Source organism: Myotis nattereri, assembly GCF_964212035.1.
Source record: "Myotis nattereri genome assembly, chromosome: 9".
NCBI classification, from domain to species: domain Eukaryota; kingdom Metazoa; phylum Chordata; class Mammalia; order Chiroptera; family Vespertilionidae; genus Myotis; species Myotis nattereri.
Window position 1 is genome coordinate 2,791,068 of NC_138084.1, and position 23,604 is coordinate 2,814,671.

The 23,604-nt window shown below is 62.9% G+C and overlaps 3 protein-coding genes across 5 annotated transcripts in view; 2 read left to right on the top strand and 1 right to left on the bottom strand.

Annotated features, from left to right (window-relative positions):
• MYRF (myelin regulatory factor) overlaps window positions 1-13,926 on the top strand; it is a gene marked incomplete at its 5' end in the record, with an annotated part of 31,590 nt that extends 17,664 nt beyond the window's left edge. Inside the window, 22 exons of one of the 3 annotated variants that reach the window (XM_081099538.1) lie at window positions 37-287; window positions 377-500; window positions 2,038-2,237; window positions 3,371-3,443; window positions 3,620-3,730; window positions 4,143-4,233; window positions 4,593-4,793; window positions 5,022-5,133; window positions 5,622-5,731; window positions 6,163-6,323; window positions 6,396-6,468; window positions 6,698-6,786; window positions 7,049-7,117; window positions 7,567-7,647; window positions 7,808-7,896; window positions 7,998-8,189; window positions 8,449-8,679; window positions 9,316-9,403; window positions 9,628-9,702; window positions 9,995-10,097; window positions 11,397-11,471; window positions 11,663-13,926. In XM_081099538.1, coding sequence (XP_080955664.1) covers window positions 37-287; window positions 377-500; window positions 2,038-2,237; window positions 3,371-3,443; window positions 3,620-3,730; window positions 4,143-4,233; window positions 4,593-4,793; window positions 5,022-5,133; window positions 5,622-5,731; window positions 6,163-6,323; window positions 6,396-6,468; window positions 6,698-6,786; window positions 7,049-7,117; window positions 7,567-7,647; window positions 7,808-7,896; window positions 7,998-8,189; window positions 8,449-8,679; window positions 9,316-9,403; window positions 9,628-9,702; window positions 9,995-10,097; window positions 11,397-11,471; window positions 11,663-11,743 — 2,680 coding nt within the window. In that variant the 3' untranslated portion in view covers window positions 11,744-13,926. The remainder of the gene's footprint in view (window positions 1-36; window positions 288-376; window positions 501-2,037; window positions 2,238-3,370; window positions 3,444-3,619; window positions 3,731-4,142; window positions 4,234-4,592; window positions 4,794-5,021; window positions 5,134-5,621; window positions 5,732-6,162; window positions 6,324-6,395; window positions 6,469-6,697; window positions 6,787-7,048; window positions 7,118-7,566; window positions 7,648-7,807; window positions 7,897-7,997; window positions 8,190-8,448; window positions 8,680-9,315; window positions 9,404-9,627; window positions 9,703-9,994; window positions 10,098-11,396; window positions 11,472-11,662) is intronic. The other 2 variants (XM_081099537.1, XM_081099539.1) reach the window with 2 other exon arrangements.
• Window positions 13,927-14,476: 550 nt separating this feature from the next.
• TMEM258 (transmembrane protein 258) lies at window positions 14,477-17,745 on the bottom strand. The gene is made up of 4 exons (XM_081099540.1): window positions 17,679-17,745; window positions 15,812-15,921; window positions 15,176-15,312; window positions 14,477-14,581 (listed from the first exon to the last, which is right to left on the bottom strand). Exons 1-3 carry the CDS (start codon window positions 17,679-17,681, stop codon window positions 15,186-15,188), a joined length of 240 nt encoding a protein of 79 aa, XP_080955666.1. The 5' UTR covers window positions 17,682-17,745; the 3' UTR covers window positions 14,477-14,581; window positions 15,176-15,185.
• A 52-nt stretch (window positions 17,746-17,797) lies between these two features.
• On the top strand, window positions 17,798-23,390 carry FEN1 (flap structure-specific endonuclease 1). The gene is made up of 2 exons (XM_081100356.1): window positions 17,798-18,140; window positions 20,770-23,390. Exon 2 carries the CDS (start codon window positions 20,784-20,786, stop codon window positions 21,924-21,926), a length of 1,143 nt encoding a protein of 380 aa, XP_080956482.1. The 5' UTR covers window positions 17,798-18,140; window positions 20,770-20,783; the 3' UTR covers window positions 21,927-23,390.
• Window positions 23,391-23,604: the final 214 nt, after the last annotated feature.

Genomic DNA, 23,604 nt, shown 5'->3' on the forward strand with positions numbered 1-23,604 from the left:
GCCAGCCCCCCATGGCGCACACCTCTGTCCCTTCAGGCTCCCCACACACCCCTCCAAGAAGAGGAAGCACTCGGAATCGCCCCCCAACACCCTCAATGCCCAGATGCTGAACGGAATGATCAAACAGGAGCCTGGAACCGTGACCGCCCTGCCCGCGCACCCCCAGCGAGCCCCCTCCCCGCCCTGGCCTCCCCAGGGCCCCCTCTCCCCAGGCCCTGGCTCCTTGCCTCTCAGCATCGCCCGGGTCCAGACACCGCCTTGGCACCCGCCAGGTGCCCCCTCGCCAGGTACGAGGCTGGCCTGCGGGGCCCTGCCGGGGGCGGCCCTTCAGGTTGGGGAGCGGGGCGCGGGGCCCACATAGCATTCCCCCCTTCAGGTCTCCTGCAGGACAATGACAGCCTCAGTGGCTCCTACCTGGACCCCAACTACCAGTCCATCAAGTGGCAACCACATCAGCAGAACAAGTGGGCCACCCTGTACGACGCCAACTACAAGGAGCTGTGAGTGAGCTGCGCGCCCCCGCCCGCCTGGCGCCGGGGTCCCAGAGCAGGGCCTGGAGCACACTGGGGACCAGGTGGCCCACTTACAGGAGAGCAGCCGGGCCGGGGCAGAGCTGGGACAGTGCTCAGGGTTCCTGAAGAAGGTGGTGCCTGCCAGGGAGGGGCGAATCGGGGCGCCTCCTCCCCTGCCCCTCCCCCTCCTCCTGCTGCATTCCAGGAAGGTAGCAGGAAGCTGAGTGTTAGGAGGCCCTTCCCGCAGACCCTCCCGGGAGGAGCGGGGGACTGGTCAGAGGCTGCCTGGATTCTTCGCCCTTCCTCAGCACCCACCCGGCTCAGCTCCCCGGCCTGGCCAGGAGCACTGGGACGCGCCCCTAGCTCGCGCGGGGTCCGGCGAGGGCTGAAAGTGTGGCCCCCGCAACTCGCTTGGACATGGCCAGGCCTGGCCAGGCCTGGGCAGGGTGGCTGGGCGTGGGCCCTGTCACAGCTGAGACCAGCCTCCTGGAGTCGGGCACCCGGGCTCTGTGGGACTCCTACCCAGAAGCCTAGGGGCTGTCCATTGCTCTGGTGGCTGAAGGGGCCCTTGAGACCCTGCCAGGGTTGAGGGGAGGTGTTTGGGGGTCCAGCCCCTATGGCCTGGTGCAGACCCCCACTCCTAGTTCTGGGCCAGCCCTGCCACCCCAGGCCCCCAAGGCCAGGAAGCTGGCAGCTGTGGCTCCAGTGTGGCCCGGGCACTTCCTGGGTGTTTCTCTGGCGCAGTCAGGTGGGCGGGGCCCCAGGAGGGAGAAGCGGGGAGCCCTGGGCCTTCCCGTCGACATTACAGGCCCGGAGTCCTTTTCCCGCCGCTTGGAGCCATTCTCCCTGCCCAGCTTCCTCCAGGCAGGCACGGGCCTGGGGGGCACTGCTTGTGCCTGGCCACGCTGTAATCGCTCTCTTTCCTGCCACCTGGAGGTCCCCCAAAGGGCACAGACTTAGAACACTTGCTCAGCAACAGATGAGTAAATTGAGGCTGGGTCCAGCTGCCCAGACTGCCCCCCCCCCCCAAGCATACAGGAGTCAGAATGAAGATGTTTGGGGGCTGGAGGGAGCCTGTGGGCAGGGGCTGGGCCAGCTCCTGGCGCCTGGTTCCACCGTTTCCATGGCTACCAGCTGTCAGCCCAGTGAGGCTCTGCAGACCATCCCCTCTAACCCCATCTCCCACGAGGGCGGGGGCTTCGGAAGTGTTACAGGGAGGAATCAAGTGTGGTGAGGGGCCCCCAAGCCCCCCCAGAAGTCCCCTCCCATCTGGTGGGCTCAGCTCTCTGGCCCTGTTTCCCTCCTCCCCAGCGTGGTTGGTCCCAGGCACGTAGAGGAAAGAAGAGTGACCGAGGGGGTGGCAGGCCTGAGCCCAAATCCTCCCGGGACTCAGTTTCCATTTCTGAGAAGCGGGGGCAGCCCCGTGATCTGGGGTTTGGGGTAGGAAATCGGCCTGCCGGTGTGGGGGGGACAGACGCTCCAGGCCCGGCCGGGGCCCCGCTGAGCGCCTGCCCTGCCCGCCCAGGCCCATGCTCACCTACCGCGTGGACGCCGACAAGGGCTTCAACTTCTCAGTGGGCGACGACGCGTTCGTGTGCCAGAAGAAGAACCACTTCCAGGTGACGGTGTACATCGGCATGCTGGGCGAGCCCAAGTTCGTGAAGACGCCCGAGGGCCTCAAGCCCCTCGACTGCTTCTACCTGAAGCTGCACGGCGTGAAGGCAGGTGTGGGGCCCGGCCAGCGGGCACAGCGGGCCGGAAGCCAGGGAGGAGCCCTCACGCCACGTCCACCCCCACCCCTGCCTCCGTCCTGCCCCGGTGATGCCCCTGAGCCTGAACCGTGGGGCTCCCGTGTCCTTCTCCACCCTGCCCCAGGTCTGTGTCCCCAGCCAAGACCCCTCTCCTGACCGCGCCTGAAATGAACCCCCCCTTCCTCCGGGGCTCCCTTCTCAGGACGGGGGCTCAGGCCATAAAGCCGGGGCCCACTTGCTCACACCTCGTCATGCACCAGACTCTGCTGCCCCCTCCCCCTGGACCAGGCCACCCCCACAGCAGCTTCCACTCTGGCTCCCAACTCAGGCTCCACCGGAGGCCCAGGCGGGCATGACCCTCCCCCTTCCTCCACAGCCCCCCACCCCCCACCCCCCCTTTGCCAGGACTTCTGAGCTCAGCCCACAAAGGCCTTCGGGTCTGGCCCTGCCATTGGCTGTGCCCGGACCGCTGTGCCCATTCACAGCCCAGTGAATGGGCCACCCTCCCAGCGCCCATCCCACCTCCTCCCCTGGCTGCCTGCTCCCTGGCCTCACCGTCCACTCTGCTGCCGCCACTGTCCTAGGAGACTTGCCCTGAGGCCCATCTTGACCTGGAGGCCACGCCCTAGGCCCCCTCCCCAGCACAACCCTAGTGAATTTGAGCCCATGCGCTCCCTGGGAGTGCGGGGGGGGGGGGGGGGGCAGGGTGTGCCTCCTTCAGTGTCATGGGGGGGTCCAGGGGACATGGGAGGGGCTGGAGTGACAGGCTGGGTGTGAGTGGGTGTTTGTGGAGGCCGGTTTGGGGTGTGCTCAGGCTGGGGGCGTGTGGGCGCGGACTGGGGGCTGTGAGGTGCCGTGTGCCGTGGAGTGTCTGCCCCAGCATGCACAGAGGCGGGCAGGGGTGTGGGTGGGGGTCTGGGGGTGCGGCTGTGTAGGAGAGGGACCTGAGTTTATGGGGAAGCCAGGCTGAGGGGAGGCGGTGCCTCTGTTTCCCCCTGAGCTCCAGCTGGGCCGGGCCGGGCTGAGAGGTGAAGGGGGCCAGGATGGGGTGGGGGTGGGGGGACCCCCGGCCCTGAGGGCTCACTGGCCCTGCTCCTCCCCAGCTAGAGGCCCTGAACCAGTCCATCAACATCGAGCAGTCGCAGTCGGACCGAAGCAAGCGGCCCTTCAACCCTGTCACGTGAGTGTGTGACCTTGGGGGTGGCCTCTGGGAGGGCTGGCCCCGCAGCTGGCTTGGGAGCTGAGGGGGGCTAGGCGGGCACCCACAACATCCACCCCCCACACCTGGGTGCCCCCTTGTGGCCTGGCTCTCCCCGCCCCCTGCCTGCCCCCTGAGTGTCCTGCCCTTCTCCGCAGGGTCAGCCTGCCCCCTGAGCAGGTCACGAAGGTGACTGTGGGGCGCTTGCACTTCAGCGAGACCACGGCCAACAACATGCGCAAGAAGGGCAAGCCCAACCCTGACCAGAGGTGAGCGGCTGGACCCCCGCCCCGGAGCCCCCCGCCGCCCCCCCCCCCCATTGCTGGAGGCGGCCAGGAAGGTGCCGCCCCGTGTGGCATGCCAGGCACAGAGCCCCACACACCCACCCGTCGTCCAGGAACCTGAAACTCGGCCCTTAACTGACTCAGGGTGGGAGCGCGGAAGCCTGGCTCCTGGGCTGGGAACCCGCTGTGGGTCCTGGGGAAACGCTGCCCCCTAGTGGAGACTCAGGTTCTTCCTCTAGGATGGGACGTTCATGCCACTTCCTGGGGTGCTGGGAGCTGTGGGGGGGACAACTGAGCGGGTAGTGCCGTGCACTGTGCCTCTGACCTGGGGGGGAGGGGGGCAGGGCCGTGGGGCCGCCGAGACCGCGGGGGGCCGCTGAGACCGCGGTGTGCGCAGGTACTTCATGCTGGTGGTGGCCCTCCAGGCCCACGCACAGAATCAGAACTACACGCTGGCCGCCCAGATCTCCGAGCGCATCATCGTGCGGGTGAGGGCACCTCCCCCAGGGGCTTGAGGGCCCCCCCGCCCCCCCAGAGCTGGGAGAAAAGCACCCGGGAGGAATCCCGGGTCAGTGGGGAGTCAGAGTCCCGCTGGGCCCTGGCGGTGTGGCCTTGGGCAAGGCTCCCCCCTCTCCGGGCCTGGCGTCTCCTAAAGGGAGGAAGGGGACAGGCCTGGGGGCTTCCCCAAGTCCCACAAGTAACTGAGAACTGCCGCCGCGGGAGGGACAGCTTAGGCATAGCGGGGTGAGGAGCCCTGGCTGGAGCTGGAGGGGCGGGTGCCCCCTTACCCAGGGGCCTGCAGGTCTCCACCCCCCGGCACTGATCAATCCAACCCCAACGCGCCTAGGCCTCCAACCCAGGCCAGTTTGAGAGCGACAGTGACGTGCTGTGGCAGCGGGCACAGGTGCCCGACACGGTCTTCCACCACGGCCGCGTGGGCATCAACACGGACCGTCCCGATGAGGCGCTGGTCGTGCACGGCAACGTCAAGGTCATGGGCTCACTCATGCACCCGTCGGACCTTCGGGCCAAGGAGCACGTGCAGGAGGTGGGGCTGCGGCTGGGGGTGGGGACAGCTGAGCTCCCAGGGGTGAGGGGAGCGGGCGGGGGTGGAGGGGAGGAGGGGGAGTCGGGGGGGGGGGGGGGGGCTGAGCCTGGATCTCAGGACCCAGGGATCCTGGAAGCAGGGTCTCCCCTCCACCCTGCAGCCTCTTGGTCCTGGGGCGCTCCCGGCGGCCAGGAGGGAGGGGTTCCGGCTCAGGCCTGGCTCCCGCAGGTGGACACCACGGAGCAGCTGAAGAGGATCTCGCGCATGCGCCTGGTGCACTACAGATACAAGCCCGAGTTCGCCGCCACCGCGGGCATCGAGGCCTCGGCGCCAGAGACGGGTAAGGCCCTGAGGCTGGAGTCGGGGGACCCGGGAACCCTGCCCTGTCCCCTGGTAATGCTGTGCGGGTCTTCTAGAAACCTCCACCCGGGAACCCCTCCGGGAACCCTCCCCTGGACCCCTGGAACTCCCCCTCAGCCCCGGGGCCTCCGGCCTGGACACTGGAAGTCGGGGAATCGTGCCCGGGGATCCTCGCTACTCTGCCCTGGATGAACCCTGCCTTCACCGCCCCCCACCCCCCGGGGTCCCTGCCCCCTCCCCTGGGATTCTGACTCCCAGGGACCCGCCCCTCCCCCAGCCAGGGGAGCCCCACACCTTGGCCCTGGAACTGCTACCCTGCGAACACGGGCCCGTGGCGCCCTGCTTCGAGGCTCCTGGGAGCCCAGATCTCTAGCGCCCGGAACTGCGCCCGCTGCCCCAGCCCCCTTCCACTAGGTCCCCCCACCCCCACCCCTCGGTTCCACACACACCTGGCTCGTCCCTCCCCAGGGGTCATCGCCCAGGAGGTGAAGGAGGTGCTGCCGGAGGCCGTGAAGGATGCCGGCGCCGTGGTCTTTGCCAACGGGAAGACCATCGAGAACTTTCTGGTGGTGAACAAGGTGGGCAGAGGGGCGGGTCACCCCTCCAAGGAGGCTGGGCACCGGTGCAGCGGGAGCAGCCCAGCCCTCTCTCATCCCGCGGAGGGCGGAGGGCGGAGGGGGAGCCTGGGGCGGGAGGCTGGGCCAGAGGAGCCTCGCGGAGGGCTCCCTCCTCAGGGCAGGGCGGCCAGAGCAGCGCTCAGGCGTCCTCGCGGCTATTGCGAGGCCCCGACACGCGGCTTATTGCGGTTTGTTGTAACTTCCCTGGCGAGGGCCGGGCTGCAAGGCGCAGGTGGCGTGTTCTGGCCTCGGCTGCGCGGTGAGGTGGTGCAGTGTGAGGAGCCGGGCCGGTGCCGGGGTGGGGAGGGCAGGGGGCGCCGGGCGGAGGCTGTCCGAGGCAGCATGGCCCCCCCCCCCCACACACACACACACTGGCCTGTTGCCTGCGCCAGGAGCGCATCTTCATGGAGAACGTGGGGGCCGTGAAGGAGCTGTGCAAGCTGACCGACAACCTGGAGACGCGCATCGACGAGCTGGAGCGCTGGAGCCACAAGCTGGCCCAGCTGCGGCGCCTGGACAGCTTCAAGTCCACGGGCAGCGCCGGCGCCTTCAGGTGGGGGCGCGGGGCGGGGGAGGGCAGACCCGCGCCCCAGGGCCACCTCTGACCCTGACCCTCTTGCTGCAGCCACACAGGGAGCCAGTTCAGCCGGGCAGGCAGCGTCCCCCACAAGAAGAGGCCCCCCAAGGTGGCCAGCAAGGTAAGGTGGGCAGGTTGACCGGGGCCTCCCCTCCCCACGGCTTCCTTTCCTGCCGGCCGCTCTCCAGGCTCAGGGACCCTCAGGCCCGCCCAGCCCTGCTTTCCCTTCCTCTGCCTCTGCCCCCATGGGAATGAGCCCTCCTGGCACCCCTACCTCCAGCAGCACCCCAGTGGGTAAGGCCATGGGCTCCCTAAGTCTGGGCCTCTTCTGCTTCTTCCCTTTTCCTCAGCCGCCGTCTGTGGTCCCGGAGCAGGCCTGCGTCAGCCAGCGCTTCCTGCAGGGGACCATCATCGCCCTGGTGGTGGTCATGGCCTTCAGGTGACTTGTGCCACAGGCTCCGGGCGGGGTGGCTGGCTGGGGGAGCTGGGCTGCTCACGGGCCCAGGCCTGGGGAAGAGGAAGGCAGGGCCTGGGAGAGTCCCTGAGGTCCTGGGGAAGGGGGTGGGCTGCCTCATTCTGTCCCGTCCCCCTGGGGCTGGGAGACCCGTTACAGGCATCCCCTGGGAGCCCAGGCTCTGCCCAGAGAGAGGGCCCCAGACTGTGGCTCAGCTCTAACCATGGCCCTTCCCCGTGGTCCCCAGTGTGGTGTCCATGTCCACGCTGTATGTGCTGAGCCTGCGCACCGAGGAGGACCTGGTAGAGACCGATGGGTATGTCCCTGGAGGCCTGGTGTCTGCTGAGCCGCCAGCTCGGGCGGGGCTGTGGTGGGCAGCCCGGGGTCAGGGGAGCCACGGAGGCTGTCCCCTCTAAGGGGTTCCAGCTTAGGCTCTTAGCCCGCAGGGGGCTGGTGCGGGGGGGCGGGGGGGGGTAGGGGGGGGAGGGAGGGCCTCCCTGGAGGGGGACAGCTGTCTTCCAGTCCCTGCGGAAACCGGTGTTTCTCTCAGGCCTCCTACCCACTGCTCCTCCAGGTCGCCAGGCCTCTGAGAGTCCAGGGCATCGGCGGGGTCCAGGCCGGACTGGGGGTGGAGGGAAGGAGGGCCAGGGTGGGGCCTTGGGCTCTGTCTGCCCACTGTCACCCTCAGCCTCTGGGCCGTCTCTGACTGTGTCTTCTCTCTCTCCCCCTGCGCCTGGTCCCCGCTTTCCTCTCTGCTGTCCTTAGCTCCTTTGCCGTGTCCACTTCCTGTCTTCTGGCCCTGCTCCGGCCCCAGCATCCGGGGCGGAGTGAGACCATGTGCCCATGGTACGTGTCTGGGTCAAGCCCCCTCCCTCCCGCCTCTGGCTCCGGCTGCCATCTTCCTCTCCACCTCCCCGGCCACGTCCTCCTGCCCTTCCTGCTTCTCGGGGACTTCCAGCTCCCCGCCAGGCTCCAGCCCCTCTGAGCTCGGCCTCCCCTCCCCCAGCAGGTCCAGCCAGAGCTTTGGGACCACTCAGCTCCGACAGTCGCCTGTGACCACTGGGCTGCCAGGCACACGGCCCTCTTTGCGGCTGGGTGCGTGCCTGGGGCGGGTCTGGACGGGTGGGAGGGGGGAGGGGGGGCGGTGAGGGGGCTCTGCTGCCCCCTCCGGCTCATACAGCCTCTGGCTTCCTCAGTTACCCCCGGCCTGACCCACTCAGCCCCAGGACCGGCCGTCCGCACCTTAGACCTGTGCTCCAGCCACCCCTGCCCCGTCGTCTGCTGCTCCTCGCCCACGCCAGGCCCTGCCACTCACCCTAGTCTTGGCCCCAGCTTTGACCCCAGCCATGGTCGCAGCCCCAGTCCCAGCCCCTCCGCTAACCACTCAGGTATGGCTATTGGGGCCAGGGCTGGGGTTGGGTTTGTTTTTATTTAACTGAGTCCAGAGGAAGACCCCACAGGCCCATTGGTGGTGATGGTGGGGGGGGGGTCTCCTGGAGCCCAGAAGGAGGCTCTGGAAAGGATTGGCGGGCCGCCTGGGGGGGCCAAGAGACAGATGGGTTCACCCAGAGTCCAGGGGGGCTGTAGAGACAGCTGGGCAGGAGGCAGCAGTCCCCTCTTCTCAGCCCGCCCCGGTTCTGTCCACAGACCCCAGCCAGATGGCCCTGCTGCCCGGCACCAACATCAGAGCCAAGTCCTGGGGCCTGGCAGCCAATGGCATCGGCCACTCCAAGCATTCAAAGAGCTTGGAGCCTGTGGCCAGTCCTTCAGTCCCCTTCCCAGGGGGGCAGGGCAAAACCAAGAACAGCCCCAGCCTCCGAATCCATGGCCGGGCCCGTCGAGGGGTCCCCCCACCCACTCAGACCTGGGGCCAAGCAGGTACTTGCCCTGTCCCCCTGCACCTCTCAGCCCAGCCCAGCCCAGCAGGGCTCCCTGGCCAGGGCCCGTTTCAGCCCAGGCACCTGCGTGTCTGGGTGCACAGCTCCATCAGCAGGCCTGTGCTGAGCGTTACAAGCAGCCAGGGATCGGGCCGGGAGCCTGCGCGGATCACCCATGTAATCTTCACAGCACTCCTGCAAGAAAGGGACTGTCCCCATTATTCAGATGAGGAAACAGGCGCAGACAAGGGAAGTGGCTCGCCAGGAGCCGTATAACCCGTCAGCGGCAGAGCTGGAACTGATCCCAACCTGCCTGGCTCAGGGCCTGGTCTTCTGTTTTCCCGAACCTCCAACCCTTAGCGGGACAAAGCTGGGAACCCTCTCTTGCAGAGGTTTTCAAATGGGTTCCTCCCCGGTGCCCCCGGGCTGCCTTGGAGGCTGAAGGGGAGGCCAGGAGCCTTCCTGGCTTCAACCAGCTGGCTCTGCTCTGGGTACTGGGCCTCCCCATCGACTTGCATTTGACGGGTGTCGTGGCTTAAAGAAAGAAAAGTTGAGAAGCTGCGGCTTGCCGAGACTGAAGTCCAAAGTGACTGAGAAACCCCAAGGGGTAGATGCTCACCTCCGCCTCTCCTTGCAGGCTCGGCGCCCGCCCTCACCTCCATCCAGCTGCTGGAGAACTCGATGCCCATCACCGCCCAGTACTGTGCTCCAGGCGGTGCCTGCAGGTGGGCTGGCTCCTCCCCCCACCCAGGGACGGTTCCCTCAGGTGCTCCGAGCCCAGGCGGCCCACGTGGCCAGACCTTGTCCCACTGGGGAGGAACTCCCCCACCAGGCGGCGCAGACCCTGGCGAGGCCCCTGACGGGCTCCATGGAGACTGGGGGCTGAGGAGCCCAGGGGGTGAGGCTGTGGGTGTGGCCTGGGGCTGAGGAGCCAGCTTTGCCCTTTCAGGCCTGGGAACTTCACCTACCACATCCCTGTCAGCGGCAGCACCCCCCTGCACCTCAGCCTCACCCTGCAGATGAAGTGAGTGCGCGTGGGGAGGGGAGACCCGGGTCCCTGGCCCCTAACGGTCCTTGGGCCTCGGTTCCTCATCTGTAGAATGGGCTGCTGCCCGCAGGGGCCTTGAGGACCAAGCAGGATGGTGGGTGGGAGGGGTGGGGAGCCGTCTGGGACCTTGACTGTTAGCATCGTTTTCAGGCTGTGAGGATTCGGTGGCTGGGCCAGCGGGGCAGGGAGGTGGAGTGGAGGGCTGGCGGGGAGGAGGCTGGGCGGAGGCGCTCGGAACCCATTTCCCTGCTACCTGGGCCTCCTCCAGCTCTTCGTTCCCCGTGTCCGTGGTGCTGTGCAGCCTGAGGTCGGAGGAGCCGTGCGAGGAGGGGGGCTTTCCACAGAGCTTCCACACCCACCAGGACACCCAGGTAGGGGGCCGCTGGGGGTCCCTGGAGCACAACGGGGCCCCCAAATGGGTGAGGAGAGGCAGCCGGGGTCAGAGTGCAGGCATCTCCACAGGGACACTTGGGGGCTGGGCGTCTGTGCCGGGGAGGGCGCCTGTGCACCACGCACGGGGGAGCCTCTGTCCCGTTCCTGCCTGGCAGAGCCCTGGGAAGAAAATGGTCCCACAAGGACTAACTTGGGTGCAGTGGTGGGGACAGGGACAGGGACAGGGAGGGAGCCCTGGGAGCCCATGGCAGGGAGAGCTAACCCATCTGGCCTCAGGTGAGGACAGCCATTAAAAAAGTCCTGTTGATTTAAGTGAGACCTGAAGGACAGTCTGGGACAGTGTCCCAGGAGAGGGGAGCAGCAGGGGCAGAGGTCTGGAGGCGGGGGGGGGGGGCGGGGGGGGGGCCGGGGGGCACGCGTGGCGTGCTGGTGGAGCTGGAACTGGCAGGGCTGTGAGGGTCGCGGGGGGGGGGGGGGGGAAGCGGGTTGGGAGCCTGGACCTCAAGCTCAAGGTGGGGCCAGGGCCCAGCTCCCTCGGGCTCCCTCCTGCTCTGGAAGCAAGTGGCCGGGACCCTGTGCCTCACTGGCCGTGACCTGAAGCTGTGACTCAGCACAAGTTATGGGGGTTTCTCCTCAGCCTTCACAGACGCACTGGGACCCCATCGCAGGCCCTGTGTGGGGACCCATGGGAGACAGACATGCAGAGAAACCTGAGTCGGGGGGTGGGGGGGAGCCCAGGAGGCCCGGCCCCGCGGCCCCACGGAGCGGGCAGCACAAGAAGCTGGGGGAGAGCCCGGCACGGCGCTCAGGGGCCGCCTGGCTCAGGCCTGGGCAAAGCCAGAGCCTCGGTGGGAGCTGGGACCGCTGCCCGCGCCGGTCCACGCTGTCCTGCCAGGGAGAGCGCGTGACACGGCTGGGTTTGGGGTCCAGCTCTGCCGGGTGTCACGTGTGGTTTTAGGCAAATAACTTTCCTCACCTGTCAGCAGCGCCGCCTCCTTGGGCTGTAGGGAGGCGGGTAAATGAGCTACTTCCATGTGCCCAGAGCATCGTGGGCAGGAGGGAAGGTGGGGGGGGGAGGGGGAGAGGCAGCTGCAGACTTGTGGGCACTTGGCTCAGTGAGTGGCGGCCATTGCGCCCAGAGCAGACCCTGCTCCCTCCCATCGCCTCAGAGATGCGTTTCCTTCCTAAACCTGCCGTAGAGCCCAGGGGCGGCACAGAGCGGAGTGCTGGTGAGGATGGCGGCCGGGCCTGTCCTGACCCCTCTCCCCTCTCCCCAGGGCACTTCCCACCAGTGGCCAGTGACCATCCTGTCCTTCCGTGAATTCACCTACCACTTCCAGGTGGCGCTGCTGGTGAGCACAGGCCCCTGTGTCTGTGTGGGGCTTGGGGGAGAGATGGGGCTGGGGTGGGGGTGCGGGTGCAGGTGCAGAGCTCAGGGCAGGACTTGGGATGGTGTAAGGCCATGTCAGCGGCGAGGGGGGGGCGGGCTCCCCCCTTGCAACTCCCAAACCTCCTCATCCAGTCCCTCCGCCCTTCCACCCAGGGCCAGGCCAACTGCAGCGCGGAGGCCCCGGTCCCGCTGGCCACGGACTACTACTTCCGCTTCTACCGCCTGTGTGACTGAGCTGCCCTCCCGAGGCAGCCGCACGCCAGGGCCCGGGGCCCCGGGCGCCCCTCCACACTGGATGCAGTTGTTACACTGGAGCCTGTGCCGCCAGCTCTCCATCCGCGGGCACTGCCCCGGCCGAGCTGGGCCTGGCCTCCGCCTGGGACACTGGAAGTCTCACACTGGAGCTGCTGCTCTCGCTGGTCACTCCTGGCTCCCACCCCGGGGCCCTCTGTCCCGATGGCGGTGGCACGGCTGGCTCCAGGGCCCGGAGGCCACCCGCTCTGCCGCCCCATTGGAGACCGGGAGCTCCCTTTGGCCCTCGAGGACCTGCCTGCCTTTGAGCTGGGCGGGGGCTCGGGTGGAGCCCTGAGACTTGGCTGGGACCATGCACCAGTGGAGGGCAGACAGCCCTCACCCTCGAAGCTGCTCCCCAAGGGGTGGCCAGGAGGTGGACTTCTGGGGTGTGACTGTTACGCTGGACTTGCACTTGGAAGCCTGAAGTGTGGCCCGGAGGTCTCTTCTCCGAGCTTGGCTCTGAGCGCGCCCAGGGGCACTGCAGCAGCCCCGGGTGGGAGAGCCTGACCATGTGCTAGGTACACACAGTGCCTGGCCGGACCAGGGGTCAAGGGGCCAGGGGGCTAGGTAAGCCTCGGAGGCTTGACCCTGGGTGCCCGGGAGTTCCTGTGAGCTTCCGGTGGTGCCTGGCGGTGGGGGCCAGGCTCACAGCGGTGTCAGGGGCCCATTGTTCTCTGGGCGGAGGAGCAGGAACCCTTGCGAGGCAGCAGCCTTGGAGGATGGGTGGATGCAGGTAGCTTTCGCTGTTATTAATACTAAACTGCACTTCAACCAGGACGGGGTGGGGGGATGGTGATGGGAGCCCAGAGGGGCCAGACGCTGGGGTGACACTTGCAAAGACAGGACCCCGGCTCGGACCTGTCCCAGTGAGACACCCGTCCCACTCCTGACCACCCCAAGACTGGCCGCTCCCCCCATTCTTAGTCTGCTGGGGGCCTCGTCTCCCCAGATTAAGGGCGGGGGCTTAGGTGAGGGCAGATGTCTTCTCTCAAGTGCGAGTTCATCTTCGTGGGCGCCTGCAATGCCAAGCCACACCTGGCTGGTGGAAGTGTGGGACTCATTTCGCCCTGACATGGTTCCAACGTGGGGACGGGGCTGCCCGTACGGCCTTGCTGTGATGGTCTGCCACCGTTTTGGGAACCTGGCCTTGCCACTTACCTCTCATTCTCAGCTCGGAATGGGAGGCCTTTGTGTGTGTGTGTGTGGGGGGGGGGCGCTGTGGGTGGGCCCCCTTATGCTGTGATCTCAAAGCACTTGCTCTCAGGATGGGGAGACACCGGGGGTGGGGGCTAGCGGGGATGCCGGGCCACGCGGCCCCTCCCGTGGCCCCACCGCTCATTCTGACACAGGAATGACATGGCGCACACCCTGCGGGCCAGCCTCCCGTGGGGGAATCTCCCTAAATGCCTTAAACTGCTCCGCCTCGCTCCTTGTCATGATTCTGGGCTTCCTCTGTGGGGCTGTGCTCTTGGACTGCGGCCCCTCAGTCCTTAACTGGAAAGTGACCCTCCACTGCCCCCTGGAGCCCATCTGGACAGCACAGCCCCAGTCCGGTTGCAGCTGGCTGTTTCCATGTCTGGGGTAGCGGATCCCCAGTGCAAGGGTTGGGGCCAAGCAGGGGCTCCGAGCTGCTAGAGGGACCTCTAGGGGGGTCAACCTTGGACCAAAGTTGCCTTAAGCCCAGTCAAGTGAAAGGGCCTCAGGGGAAGGGAGCGGGCCGTCTGCTGGCAGCTGCTGGGCCGGTGCTGGCGAGTGGGTGTCGTGGCTCCGTGCCCTACCTGGGGCCCAGCAGCCATCTCTCCCTTTCTCTCCCGTGGCCCTTATTCCTGTAGCCACTGGGCTAATCTCCAAACTTCGAGCTGTACATAGGGCTTCTCCATGCACAAGACCCCGGCCCTCATTTATCTCCCGTAAAAGCCTGCGTGTGCATAGAGCGCCCCCTCCCCGTAACCCCCCGTTCCTGCCCCTGAGCTTCGACTCATATTTATCGTGGACCAGCTCTGACTTGAGTGGGCAGAGGGAGGCAGCCCTGGGCCTGTGTGCTTCCTGTCCCCTGAACGGTTCTTTCCTTCTGAAGTAAATGCACGTGTATAAATAAACGAATAAATGCGGTTTGTATCTGAGCTTGCCTCCCCGTCTCTCTGAGATAGTTCTGGTGGGAGGTGGGGTCGCCTCTAGGGCTGGGATTCCTGGATGGACTCTGGGGTCCCGGAGCCACATGGATGCTTTACAGCCCACTGTCCTTCTTAGCGTCAAGCGAGGCTTGGACACAGGGCCACACTCCAGGGAACTGCCCGGCCTGGGCCAAAGGTAGGCACCCCAGGGAAAAGCTGTTTTAGGGGACACGCTGAGCCTTCCAGGGCTCCCAGCCCAGAGAAGAGCAGCTACACCTGGGGCAGGGGCTGGGCCCAGGGCAGACTTGACTGGTGCGGGTCCCTGGAGAACTGTGCTCTAGAAACCACGGGAGGGTGGGCCTGCCCCTTCCTGTCCCCAGGGACGCCTTTGATCACAAGGACAGCCTTCCCACACCCCTTGGCCCTCAGAGGGGGAGCAGGCACCCAGGAGCAGGAACCATCGGACAGGCAGAGAGAAAAGGGAGGGGCTGGACGGGGGAAGTCTGGCAGGTCTGGGCACCAGCACCCACTCCACCCGCCGAAGGAGCACCAGATGAGATGGCACACATCTGCCTTTATTGTGAGCAGCAGGCGGGACACCTCCAGCAACAGTAAAAAATTAATGTACAAAAGCAGGGATTCAGTGCAGCTGCCTGGCTGGAACCTGAAAGAGGAGAGAGGTGTCACCGTGAGACCACAGATCCTCATTTCCACTCTGACTGAGCCCCGTGCTCCGGGGGCAAGGGCTGAGGGCACACGCCGTTGAGGCTGAGCCACCAGAGCCAATTCTCGTGACCTGTTTGGTGGATTATCCGCAGCACAGTTGTTTGACTTTCTTTCCTCACTTAATCAGGGTTTATTTCAGCGGCCGAAACATTCCTAATCGAAACAGGACTCATGGCAGCAAGTTTTAAGTCCCAGACCCCGACCCGCTTTGGGGCCACTCCCAGCAGTCTCTCCAAGGTACTGGTGTGTGAGTGTGAGGATGGAATGCACAGCCCTGGGCAGCCTGCGCCCACAGCCCCGTATAGCACACCCCAAAGCCAGATCGCGGCCCTGGGCAGTGTACAGAATCACAAAGCAGGTCACACTGGGCTCACATCCCCATCAGGAGCAGGGAAAGGGGCACAGAGTCTGGTGTCCCTATCCATTCTGCTGAGCCCGTCTCCATGAACCCAGGGGTCGTGCAGGCCCGAGGACCGCCCCTGATGTGGGCGTGGGGGGTTTCTCCAGTGTCCCACCCTGTCGCAGCTCTTACCCGTGGGAGCTCATACGTAGATGCCAACCCAGAGCAGCAGGAAGAGGAACCCAAAGCCCATGAAGAGCGAGGCCACCAAGGAGATGAGCAGCTCCTTGTAGATGTCCCGCGTGTACTTGGTGGACGTGACCTCATAGCTGGCGAGACGGTTAAGGAGAAGCTCAGGCGTGGCCACTGCAACTCAGGGAGCAAGGCACGGGCTTCGGGTTTCTGGGAGGTTTGTCCGGCTTCGCGCCGCCAGGCAGAGGCCGAGAGAGACCTGGGCTGGTGCTCCATGCAACCCCTCTGCTACCCGGGAGGAAAATGAGGCCCAGGGGGGGTTAGGTACTTTCCCAAATAAACGGTGGAGCTGGACTAGTCCTCCGACCCCCTGGCACCAGAGGGCACCCCTTGATCTACTCCTGCATAGTCCAGCCGGACCCTCTGCTCACTGTCCTAGGCATCTGAGGAGCAAACCGAACTCACCGGAACTTGAAAAATACGGCCACACCCTCACCTTGGAACAGCAACGGCCTTCTCTCAACCTCCCCTCCCCACACCAGGAAACACTGGCAGGGCGCGTGCACCAGCATGGCTCCTGCCTCCGCCTCCCACATCACCAACTCCGGCCCACCCGCGGCTCAGCGGAAAGGATACACGAAGAACCAGGCGGTGAAGAACATGCCAATGGCCAGCAGCACCACGGTCAGATGGGGGAAGACGGCGGGGTTCACGGGGCTGGTGTACCTGCTCATGGCCTCGAGCTCCTAGGGGCACAGAGGAGATCAGAGCCAGGAAAGAATGCCCGGCTTCAGCCTGGGGGCCCAGCGGGCCATCAAGGAGCCCCAGGCCGCTGTGACTGCTGCCAGCCTGCCAGCCTGGGGAAGGTGGGAATCCTGCACCAAGTGGTGCCGCTTGGGGGTGACAACTGCGTCTGAAACTGCGGTGGCCGGTGTCACCCCGTGAATCAGAAGGGCGGCCGAGAGGAGGCTGGGACGCCGAAGGCGGCTAATTAGCTGTGGATCAGTGAATGGCCCCTAACGTTTTCTGAGGCGACAGACCTCTATGGAAAAAAAAAAATGTAATGAAAGGTGTGAACTCCTCGCCTGAGATAAGCCACATGGAAGAAAAAGCCTGGCCTTGGCCGGGTTGCTCCATGGGTTAGAGTCTTGTCCCGGTATGCCAAGGTTGCGGGTTCGATCTCGGGTCAAGGCACATAAAAGAACCAACCAATGGGGGCAGGGGGGGGGGGGGAGATGAATCAACCAATGAATGTATAAATAAGTGGGACAGCAAACTGATGTTTCTCTCTTAAAAAAAAGTTCTATGGACCCACATCTGTCTGTGGACACTGGACTGGTACCCAGATCTCAGCCTCTCCTCCTGCATTAACCTCACTGTTATTATGGAATCTCAGGGTGATCTCAGCCTCTCCTGCGTTATCCTCACTCTGTTACCCTGGAGTCTCAGGGTCTATAGGCAGAAGACACCAGTTAAAATCCTGTCTCCACTGAACAGCACGCGCCTCCGTCGGGGCGTTACAGCATCTCACAGTGGGTCTGATTCAGGAAAGATGACAGATGTCCGAGCGCCCGGCTCCGGCCTGGCCTAGGGTGGTGGCTCCGCAGGTGTTTGTCCCCTTCCCCGCGTTCAGGGGCGATGATGAGGTCCCGCCCGTCAGGGAGGGCTGGGAACACACAGGTCTGTGCGGCGCTGACCTCCACTGTGTCCCCGCCCCCTCCCCCCCCTCCCCCCTCCCCCCCTCCCCCCCTCCCCCCCCTCCCCCCGCAGCCAGCGCTTCTAAATCCCTGAACAGAACGACTCCAGGGGAGCAGACCCACCCCGTTGTTCCAGGAGACACTGGAATTCAACTCGTAAACATTTACGCACCCCCCCAACCCCCCCGTCCCCCAACACGACAAAGACAATGGCTGCCTTTTACGGGGCCTCCGTTGGCAGGCCCCGTGTTCGGCGCTGGGAATACAAAGATGAATAGACGTCGTTTCAGGGCGGGAGGCCCGGCGGAGGGGGGTCGCGGGGAGGCGTGCCCGCGGGCAGCGGAGCCCAGGAGGGCGCGGCAAGGGGCCTGCACGGAGCCGGTGGGCGCCCCCGGGAAGGGCCGCCGGCCGGGGGTTCGCCAAGCGCCCCGGGAAGGCGACGTTCGCCCCCGGCCTTGTCGCATGAGACGCGCTCGGCCGGGGAGAGAACGGCTTGGTCACAAGTGAGAGGGATAAAAGCGCCAAGATAATAAAACTGCACCTCGGGGCGGGGGGTCAATGCGGAAAAGGGGGGACATATGTAATACTTTCAACAACAGAGATTTCTCTTTAACTGCACCTCACGCCCCCCGCCCCCGCCGCCCCCTTAAAACGGGCGAGATCAAAAGAGTCGATGGCCCGAGCGGGAGGCTGTGGGAGCCTGGATCCCGGGCCTCCGAGGCCTCCGCGAGAGGAAGGGGTGGGGGCGGGCCGAGGGCTCCTCACAGCCCTGTTCCTAACTCCCATCACCCTCTCACCCCTCTCACCATTTTGCCGGGCTCTGGGTAACCTGCCACTCCGCCACCGGAAAAACACGTCGGCAGAAGCCGGCGCGCTGCGCGGCCGGAAGAGGAAGTGGCACCCCGCGCGCGGCATTGTGGGACTTGTAGTCCGGCTGTTTCGGGTGCAGCGGGAGCTGGGGCCAGCGAGGGCCTTGGGTGGAGTGAGGGCCAGCGGTGGAGCAGGGTGAGGAAGGGTCGCCGAGGGAGTGCGTTCACCTAGCCGGGGCTGTTGGCCGTGAGGGAAAGGCGGGCCGAGCGGTCGGGCCTGCACTACGCTTCCCAGGAGGCTGTGCGCAGCGGCGGGTCACGTGACGGGAGCGCGGGCTTTGGAAGGCGGCGGAGCGAGAGGGACCCGCGGGCGAGCGGAGGCGAGAGGGGGTCGGAGGACTGTCCTGGGCGACACCGCGCCAGCCGCTAGCTGCCGAGCCCTCGCGCCCCCAAGACCAGGTGAGACCCCCTGGGAGGCGTCCCCGAGAGCGGCGGGGCCTGCGGTGCGCCGGGCGCTGTCGGGGCCGGCTCCGCGCGGGGCGGGCGCGGGTGCTGTCCCGCCACTTCCCCGCTGTGGGACGGGAAGCTCTGAGCCTCTTTATTTAGAAAGAGGAGAATAACTCCACCGCCCGGGGTCGTGCGTGTTTTGACTGAGATCCTGATGAGAAGCAGTTTTAAACCTCCTCGTGGAGACCCCGCCGCTGGGTGCTGTGCCCGGTCGCAGGTCGCCGGGCACGGGCCTCCTGGGGGCCCCGGCGGCGCGGGTGTGGGAACCAGAGCCGAGATAGAAGGTGCGGTGCCCGGCGAGGTGCTTGCATTTCACGAGAAGGGACGCCGCCGGGTCGCTGATCCTTTGCGAAAGGACCTGGGAGGGGAGAGGGGGCCATTGGAAGGCCTGGTGTCATGGTTCGCCGGGTGTTGGACACAGACCGCCATGGGTACGTGATGACACACGCAAAGCTCTTTTAAGTGGATGAAAGGACAGGTTTGGGTGGAAGGAGCAAAAATAATTATGAGAGTGGTGTTTTGGTTTTTTTTAGGTGTGAAGGGGCCTGAACCACAGAAACGCAACCCAGGGCGGGGTGACGAGGTCAGGGCCTGGGGTGGGTGGGAGCCATGGAGTTCCCGTTGGGGACTCGGTGGTGGAGCCAGCAGACAAGGGGAGGACTTAGACCTCCTGGCAGCATCGAGGTAGGAGCAGCCATCACTCCCATTCTCAGGGCTGCTGTCTGCGTCGGGGTTCTCCGGAAAAAGAACAAATAGATGCATAGCACAGGGATCTGTAACCGGGGGATCCGTGGGTCTCCGCCACCTCCCACTGCTTGAGCCATTTAAGCAGAGACGGATTGAATCATATATGAGCGTGTATTCCAATCCTGCCAGCGGTATGGGGAGAGCACAGGTCAGCCACAAAGACCTGCTCTGCACCCCCCATAAGCCAGCTGCTTGCATTGGGTCCAGGGTGGAGTAGCCAGCTGGGCGGGGAAGCAGGCTGGAGGTGTGCAAAGGCCTGCAGGTGTGCAGCAGGGCTGGGGTCTGCAAAGGGCGGGCGATTCTGGTTTCTGCAGCAAAGATGTTCGTCTTTCCACGATGGGGAGGGCGGGCTGCGTGGCCTGGTGAGCACCCAGGTCCCACGCACGGCTGCCAGCCCGGTTAGAACGCCCCACCTTTACTCAGAATACAGCAGTCACGGTGAACAGAGCACGAGTAACATTCCTTACAGTTCCAGCTGGCTCCCCAGCCTTCTGTTTCTGCCCCTATCGGAGCCACCTAGGGAGACTTACTTTAAGGAATTGGCTTAGGCCGTGGTCGGCAAACTGCGGCTCGAGAGCCACATGCGGCTCTTTGGCCCCTTGAGTGTGGCTCTTCCTAAGCCTTAGGAGTACCCTCATTAAGTTAATAACAATGTACCTGCCTATATAGTTTAAGTTTAACAAACTTGGCTCTCAAAAGAAATTTCAATCGTCGTACTGTTGATATTTGGCTCTGTTGACTAATGAGTGTGCCGACCACTGGTCAGGTGATTGGAGGGGTTGGCAAGTCCAAAATCGCAGGGCACGACTTCCGTTTTTGCTGCTAAGGTTGTTCAGATGAGCTGGATAAGACCCCTGCCACGCGGAGAGCAATCTCTCTTTATTTAAAGTCAATGGATTGCAAATGTGAGCCTCATCTACAAAAATGCCATCACGGCAACACCTGGATTTGTGTTTGGTTGTCGCCTAGCCAAGCAGACACGGAACGCTAACCGTCACGGCTGCTTAGGGGAGGAAGGCGGAGGGATGATTTGGGGAAGAATAAGTGTGGTTTGCACGTATGGCAAGAAGATGGGTAGTCATGTTTATTTCACCACTTTACACATTCAGCTGTGAATTGTGGTTGCTTTGGTAATTGCCTCATCTCCCCTTTGCCTAACCAGCTGTGTGTGTGTGTGTTTTAATTTAAATAGATTTTTAGAGCGAGAAGAAAGGCAAGAGGGAGAAACATCTGTTTGTTGTTCCACTTATTCATGCATTCACTGGTTGATTCTTGTGTGCGCCCTGCCCGGGGGTAGAACCTGCACTGCAGCCCTGGCTTATCTGGATGATGCTCTAACCGACTGAGCTACTCAGCCACGGCCCTGACCAGTACTTGCCTGTCCCGCGGGGCCAGTTCTGCCCTTATGGTCCCTGGACTGCTCGAGCTGGGCCAGGCACACTCTGGATTTGGCATGATACGGATGCAGATGTCTGCTTAGCCCCTATGCTAGTCCTGTCGCTGCTTTAGGCACACAATGTTAAGTCCCTTAAGGACCTCAACAGCGTCTTATTCCTCTTAGCACCCAATTTAGTTCTACTCAAGAAGTTAGTATTGAATCGAGTTCCTTGCCAGACTGTAAGTTTCTTGCCAATGGAAACCTTGTTTTCTTCATCTTTTCATCTTCTGCAGTGCTAACTTGGTTTCCAAAATTTAACAAAAAGTTGTGTTAAATTTGTTTAGCTAAAGGCATGACAAATTGGTGAGATAGCACCAATATAACCTTATTATTATTATTATTATTACTCTTTCATCCTTCAAGTTCCTCCTTGTGTTACTTGCCTTTCTTTTTCAGCTGCCCCTCCTGCGATGGGCATTCAAGGCCTGGCCAAACTGATCGCTGATGTGGCCCCCAGTGCCATTCGGGAGAATGACATCAAGAGCTACTTTGGCCGCAAGGTGGCCATCGATGCCTCCATGAGCATCTATCAGTTCCTGATTGCTGTTCGCCAGGGTGGGGACGTGCTGCAGAATGAGGAGGGTGAGACCACCAGCCACCTGATGGGCATGTTCTACCGCACCATCCGCATGATAGAGAATGGCATCAAGCCCGTGTATGTCTTTGACGGCAAGCCACCGCAGCTCAAGTCGGGTGAGCTGGCCAAGCGCAGTGAGCGGCGGGCTGAGGCGGAGAAGCAGCTGCATCAGGCTCAGGCTGCCGGGGCCGAGGAGGAAGTGGAGAAGTTCACTAAGCGGCTGGTGAAGGTCACCAAGCAGCACAATGATGAGTGCAAGCACCTCCTGAGCCTCATGGGCATCCCGTACCTCGACGCACCCAGTGAGGCAGAGGCCAGCTGTGCAGCCCTGGTGAAGGCTGGCAAAGTCTACGCTGCGGCCACGGAGGACATGGATTGTCTGACCTTCGGCAGCCCTGTGCTCATGCGCCACCTGACTGCCAGCGAGGCCAAGAAGCTGCCCATCCAGGAGTTTCACCTGAGCCGGATTCTGCAGGAGCTGGGCCTGAACCAGGAGCAGTTTGTGGACCTGTGCATCCTGCTGGGCAGCGACTACTGTGAGAGCATTCGCGGCATTGGGCCCAAGCGGGCCGTGGACCTCATCCAGAAGCACAAGAGCATCGAGGAGATTGTGCGTCGACTTGACCCCAACAAGTACCCTGTGCCAGAGAACTGGCTCCACAAAGAGGCCCAGCAGCTGTTCCTGGCGCCGGAGGTGCTGGACCCGGAGTCTGTGGAACTGAAGTGGAGTGAGCCGAAGGAAGAGGAGCTCGTCAAGTTCATGTGTGGCGAAAAGCAGTTCTCCGAGGAGCGAATCCGCAGCGGGGTCAAGCGGCTGAACAAGAGTCGCCAAGGCAGCACCCAGGGCCGCCTGGAAGACTTCTTCAAGGTCACCGGCTCGCTCTCTTCAGCCAAGCGCAAGGAGCCAGAACCCAAGGGATCCGCTAAGAAGAAGGCAAAGACTGGGGCAGCAGGGAAGTTTAAAAGGGGAAAATAAATGCGTTTCCCTTCATTATACCTCCTTGACCCCGGAATACCTGCTTTGTACTCGCAAGAGCTAGTGCTAGAGAAACCTGCCTGGGGCAGGGAGGGGATTGCGTTGCTTCTCCAGGGCTGCCCTTCTCGGTAGAGCTTTTCCCTTTTTACTTGATCTTACGGCAGGAAGGCCACAGCAGTACTCTGGTTTCTTCTGTTGTAGCTCAGGAAAATATGCCAGGCTCACACCACCCTTCAGGCAACTTAATGAACTCTGAACCCACTGTTACATAAAAGTCATAGCAACAAGTGTTGAGGGAGGGAGAGGAAGATTCATGGTGGAGACAAAGGACCGAATGGAGATGATGTCCTCGCTGGCCAGCTGTTAGCCAGTGATGGAGCCAGGCTGCACTTTTCTCTCCGGTTCAGCCTGGACCCACCCTGAAGGAGAGCCAGCAGGAAGATTCAGTCTAAACAGATAGGAAGGGCTACTGAGAAGTGACAGGCGGCGAGCTAGAGTCCCTGGAATTCGAAATGTGGGTTTCAATACTGGCTGTGTATCTCGGCTGGGCAGAAACTTGAACTTGCTATGTAACTTGAATCTTTAGTTAGTTATTCAGAGGCATAAGGTGGCTTAGTTCTCATGGCCTCTCTGAGCAGTCAGCTGAGTTGAAACTTTGGGATAAGATGCTATTGTCATGTGCTATTTTTGTTTTAAATGTATGAAAAAAAAGTCAATAAAAGTAGGCAGAATATAGTGTTCTTTTCATTCCTAACATAACATGCTGGAACTGTACCCTACGAACAGGTGGTTTGAGCGTGGCCACAAGATGGCGCTACGCCCCCATTGAATGGCTAAAGGAACTTGGGCGGTAGGTACTTCAGCCATTTGGAGGATGCCAGTTTATCTTGCTAGGAACAGTTACCAGTTTCCACCTGCTATGTGAGATAAAGGAACTCCTTTGAGAACTACTCACAATTTAGTCAGGGATGGGGACCCTTTTTCTGCCAAGGCCATTTGGATATTTGTAACATCATTCACAGACCATACAAAATTACCAACTTAAAAATTAGCCTGCCCTAGCCGGTTTGGCTCAGTGGATAGAGCATTGGCCTGCAGACTGAAAGGTCCCAGGTTCGATTCCAGTCAAGGGCATGTACCTCGGTTGCAGGCTCATCCCCACTAGGAGGTGTGCAGGAGGCAGCTGATCGATGTTTCTCTCTCATTGATGTTTCTAATTCTCTCTCCCTTCCTCTCTGTAAAAAATCAATAAAATATATTTTTTTAAAAAAAAAATTAGCCTGCCCTAGCCGGTTTGGCTCAGCGGCTAGAGCATTGGCCTGCGGACCAAAAGGTTCCGGGTTCGATTTCGGTCAAGGGCATTTACCTTGGTTGCAGGCACCTCCCCAGCCTGGGCCCTGGTCAGGGTCTTATGCAGGAAGCAACCAATTGATGTGTTTCTCTCATATCATTTCTCTTTCCCTCTCTCTTAAAAAAAAAAAAAATCAATGGAAAAATATTCTCTGAGGATTAACAACAACAAAAACAGCCTTGCTATATTTGGTCAAACACTTAACTCACCCCTAGTGCCTGGGCAGGACCAGATCAAAAGATTTTGTGGGCTTATACAGCCTGGGCTGGACGATCCCCACCTGACTAGATAAGCTGCTATTCTAGCATTGGAGCATTCACCATTTTG

Coding starts and splice junctions, on each gene's coding strand:
- TMEM258 (XM_081099540.1), bottom strand. Junction 15,313..15,811: donor TTCACCGCCTGGTTCTTCGT/GTATCCTTTCCG, acceptor CCGTCTCGCCAG/CTATGAGGTCACGTCCACCA.
- FEN1 (XM_081100356.1), top strand. CDS start 20,784: ATGGGCATTCAAGGCCTGGCCAAACTGATCGCTGATGTGGCCCCCAGT.